Source organism: Bison bison, unplaced genomic scaffold, assembly GCF_000754665.1.
Source record: "Bison bison bison isolate TAMUID 2011002044 unplaced genomic scaffold, Bison_UMD1.0 scf7180017864519, whole genome shotgun sequence".
Classification (NCBI taxonomy): Eukaryota; Metazoa; Chordata; class Mammalia; order Artiodactyla; family Bovidae; genus Bison; species Bison bison.
In genome coordinates, this window is record NW_011495072.1 from 3,655,331 (window position 1) to 3,660,149 (window position 4,819).

Below are 4,819 nucleotides of genomic sequence, written 5' to 3' on the forward strand. Positions count from 1 at the left end.
CATAGTAGGTGCCACAGATAATGAAGACATATCTAGGCAGATTTTTGTAAAAGTGCATGGCATTTTTTTTACGATCTCCACCATCATTTCTGCCTTACTCTATGGATCAAAGCAGTCCCAAAGACCCTCCCAAGTAAAGGGGACTTTGACCTCACCACCGGATGCGAGGAGAACCAAAGTCACATTGTCAGAGGAGCATGAAGCGTAGGAGATATTTTGGCTCCTACGTTTGGAAAATGCAGTCTGCCTGGGAGTACCTTGGGAAAAGGTCCACAGACGGAAGGGCTTGACCGTCTGCCTGGCCAGGCCCATCGTGCAGTGCACAAACTAGAAACCCACGCAGCAACCTCGGGCCCATCAGTTTTGTTTTGGGAGACCCTGACCTGGGTGAATCACCGAGGGAGAGAGTGTTTTCTGAATCTCCATGCTGTACCACCTGGGATCATTTTTACCTTACGTTGCCAAGGTCTTATTAGCAAGACTGGTGTAGCTAGGTGCACAGGAAGAAATACCCAACGATGTGAAGGTCTCCAGTCTCCCAAGCAGTGGGGGAAGCTGCAACAGGGGGGCGGCTATTGGGGGTGGGGGCAGACTGTGGGCGGTAGTTGTAGTGTTTGTCCCTGAGAGTTGATGATACCTGAGTCACTACCTCTCCCCAGGAGGTTGTATTTCATTAATTACGAACATAGTGGTTACCCTTCGAGAGCCTATTTGGGAAGGAGTATCCTGGAAAAGACTGGAATTGCTGGTAGGACAGTGGATGGAGGCTCAATGTATCCAGGTAAGCATTGTGTCAGCTGCTGATTTCTAGCCAAGATAAAAAAGCAAGAAATTGTAAATACACGCACGCACGCGCACACACACACACCCAGGACTCACTGGATGGCTGAATCTGTTTTATTGTAGTGAGTGGTCAGAGAAGTGAAATAGTGGAACAGAAGCTCAGATAGGTAAACTGCAGGGGCTCCTAAACATCAGGCTAGTATCTTCTTACTTAGACCAGTTATTTCCAAACAGTTTTGATCATACAATCCAATAATATGACATTTTTTTGAGCACCCCTTGTTGAAATAAATACTCATCATGGATATACTAATAAATGGTGTACATTATACAACCTTTCCAAGAAGAGAATTAAAGCAGAGGCCAGATAATTATTAAAGATAATCCTAATTATCTTTATTAAAAATTTTTTTTCTAATTATTTTCTGTATCCCAACAGATGAGCACACACACTTAATGTTAGAGGCCACTGGCTCAGACAATGGGGAAGCTTTGAAGGATCTTGATCCTAGAAGAGACAAGGTCAAGGTGGCATAGGAGGAAATCTAGGTTCGTGGTGCTTATTATCTCCAGACCTCGGTGAGCCCTAGCCCTTGCCGTGGTTTTGTTACCAAAGAGAATCTATTATTCAGAGTGAACTCACCTGGCTCCCTCCTGGATTTCCTCATCTCTCTCCTTTCCCAGTTCTTCAGGGTTGGAATACTCACTGCATTGTTCAAGCCACTGAACAAACTGCATGGAGATCTATAGACCTGCAACATATCAAATAAAGGAAAATCATGTCTCATTCTGCCAAAGTTTTTCCTTGATCCAGCCTGAAAAGATACCCGGTCTGTCTTCCTTTGCTACCATGTGCTACAGTTTCTCTCATCACCAAAATCTTGATAGCTCCCTTTCTCTGGCGGCTTGTGTTGGAACCTTGTGAATCACCCGGTGGGCCAATACTGCTGTTCTGCGTAGGCGAATGTCTGATAATATTGTGTAATATGAGTTCAGCAGTGTGAATACGCACAGCTGTCGAATGTTAATTCTTTCGGCAGGCTTTAAAACACAAGCACCAGTCAGTCCTAAAGTCAAGCTTTGGAATGTCTGGTCCTCTTGTTTGTCAATAACCCCAAGGCTGGGAGTTGGTTGGAGCCCATGGGCTTACACTTTCCAACCAGTCATGGAAAGCCTGTCTGCCTACCCTCTTTCATCACTGCTACATTTTGGAGGATGTGGTTATTTATTTATTCATTTTTACTGCCTGATGTTGGGAACCCAGGTTTAACTGGTTTTTCAGAGTCTGTTAGGGAGGTGGGCTTAAGGTGCGTGGCAATGAATAAGCCACAGCCTTGCTCTGGTTCTAGGACCAGACTAGGGTGAGGCAAGTGAGGTGCCCAGGGTGCTGAGCTTTAGGAGGTATCAGTCTTAGCATCACCCACATGCAGGCCTGGCACCTGAGACAGATGCCTATTCAAATCTTACCTTGCTATTGGGGTCCCTTTCCTCTCCAGACTGTTTTTGTTCATTGTTCGGTGACTAAGTCATGTCTAACTCTTTGAGACTCCATGGACTGCAGGACGCCAGGCTTCTCTGTCCTTCACCATCTCCTGGAGCTTGCTCAAACTCATGTCCATCAAGTTGGTGATGCCATCCAACCATTTCGTCCTCTGTTACCCCTCTCTCCTCGCTTCAATCTTTCCCAGCATCAAGGTCTTTTCCAATGAGTTGGCTCTTCGCATCAGGTTGCCAAAGTATTGGAGCTTTGGCTAGACTGACTTAGTGCCCAGGATAGAGCTGCTGAGATGTGAAGAGATGAATAATTTTTTTTGCCAGGGTTTAAGCTGAATCCCATCTGGTCTAAGTACACACCAGACTCTGAAGTTTTAGTCCAGAGGGGCTGAGCCCAGATGGAGTTGGGAATGGAGCCCATGGTGATTCAGAGTTTTGAAAGTCTTTGAGGCTAGGAAAAATGAAATCTCAGAGATTGGGGGAGGAGAAATAATTCATGTCTCTTGCATACAGACACGTCATTGCGGCCTGTGGTAAGTGGCTGGTGGCAGTTCCTTTGCTTGTGGGGAGCATTTGAGTCATTCACCTGCATCCTGCTGGCTTAAGGAGCCCTGGCCTTTTAAGCTCTGACCAGTGGGCCATCTGTTACTGAGTTAAAAATGTGACTTCTGCAAATTGGCTGCTCTCTCTGCTCGGTTTCTAGCACATTGGCACCAACAGTTTGAGTGTAATTCCGTTTGCTCTTTGATTCCTTCCAGGTCCTTTAGTAAAGAACAACATCTCATGAAATCCTTCCAGCTCACACACTTCTAACCTTTGAGTCAACCTTGATGGTTGGTCAAAGGCTATCAAAATGGCTCCAAATGCACAGATTAAGCAGCTCTTCACTGAATAGTTGAAGTATCCAAGAAAAGGACAAAAATGGAAGCAAAGATCGTCTTTTTTGCTTTGTTTCTTTCTTTTGAAATGGGGACAAGCTGGAAACAATCTAAATACCCAAAACAAGGAACTGGCTAAGTCAATTACGGTGCAGCAACTTGAGGGAATGCTATACAGCAATTAAAATAAGTAAGAAAATGACCTATGAAAATATCTTTATAATGTTAACACTTAAATCCAGAATACAGAACTATATGTTCACTGAATGAAATACATGAGTGCATGAACAGAAGAAACACGCATGCATAAAATTGTTTGCATGGGTGTGGTGATTTTTTTTCTCATTTAAACATGCTTTTAACGATGTTATCTATATAATGATATTGGTGTCCAAAAAATTTCTAAGTACTTTGAAAAAAAAGGAAGACGATCTGATGAAGACTAGGGATTAGTGTCATTCAGTGACTGTCCAGACCCCAGTGTGACAGGCTGGAGTGTGGGCTCTGGTTTCTTCTTCTTTTATTTCTTTTTGTTTATTTAATGAATTTATTTGGCTGCACCAGGTCTTAGTTGAGGCATAAGGGGTCTTAGTTCCCTGACCAGGGATTGAACCCAGGTCCCCTGCGTTGGGAGCTTGGAGTCTTAGCCACTGGACCACCAGGGAAGCTCCTGGACTCTGGCTTCTACCTGTCTGGGTTGATATCCGATTTTGCCACTTTGTCGAAACGTGACCTTGAGCATATTCTTATCTCACCTGTCAAATAGAGATAAAAATGGTGTCTGTTACATAGGCTATTACAAGTTGCTGCGAGTTAGTGTATGTAGAGTGCTTAGAAAAATTCCTGGCCCAGAGTGAGCACTCAGCAAATATTAGCTCTCATGATTATACTGTGGATGCAAGAAACATCAGCCTGGGCAGAAAGCTTAAGTCAGAGGAATTTCTCTGGCTTGACCATGACCCATTCTCATAGGTCTTCTCTGACTTTTTTCCAAGACGATTCATGAGTATTTGGAAAGAGAGGGGGTCCTGGCTGCCTCAGCTGGCTGGCAAAAAGGAAGCCTCCCCACTGTCCCTGGCTACCACTCTTGCTGAGTCCTGCTGCCCACCGTGGAGAGGCTGGTTATCCCTTCCAAGGACAGAGAGGCACCCGCTGCTGAAGCTGCAGGGCTGGCGGTCAGGGCGGCAGCTAATGCAGATGCCAAAGCTGGGGCCATCTCCTGTGGATGCCCAGAGTCACATGCTGGCTGTCCCCTGTGAGTCTCCTCTGTGCGCCACCACCTTGTCCTGGGGAGAGCATGGCTTTCACTTTTCATGTGTGTGCAGCCCGCTCACCCTCAGTCCATGGGGACGGGACAGGTCTGAGTGACAACACTGCTACTCTCCGCCCTGCCCCTCCTTCCACCGCTGAGTCAGTGATGAGCCACAGACTGTGTGGCTGACTCTGCCCTTGTTCCCAGGAGGCCCCACCTGTCTTCTTGCCAGCCACCTCGCTCTTCCCAGCAGGACAAGCCCAGACCTGACCGTATCCTCACGGGAGGACAGTTCTGCTCCAGCTGAGACCCCATGCAGCATGACAGGGGACTGACATCCAACCTGGAGAAAACATCTGGATGCAGGAATGAGGAACAGATGCCCAGACAGACCAAGGGCAGGGATGGTCAG

At 46.4% G+C, this 4,819-nt stretch overlaps 1 protein-coding gene across 1 annotated transcript in view; it reads right to left on the minus strand.

Annotated features, from left to right (window-relative positions):
- PTGFRN (prostaglandin F2 receptor inhibitor) overlaps nt 1-1,458 on the minus strand; it is a 115,107-nt gene extending 113,649 nt beyond the window's left edge. The window contains exon 1 of the mRNA XM_010831018.1: nt 1,427-1,458. Coding sequence (XP_010829320.1) covers nt 1,427-1,451 — 25 coding nt within the window. The 5' untranslated portion in view covers nt 1,452-1,458. The remainder of the gene's footprint in view (nt 1-1,426) is intronic.
- Between the last annotated feature and the right edge of the window lie 3,361 nt (nt 1,459-4,819).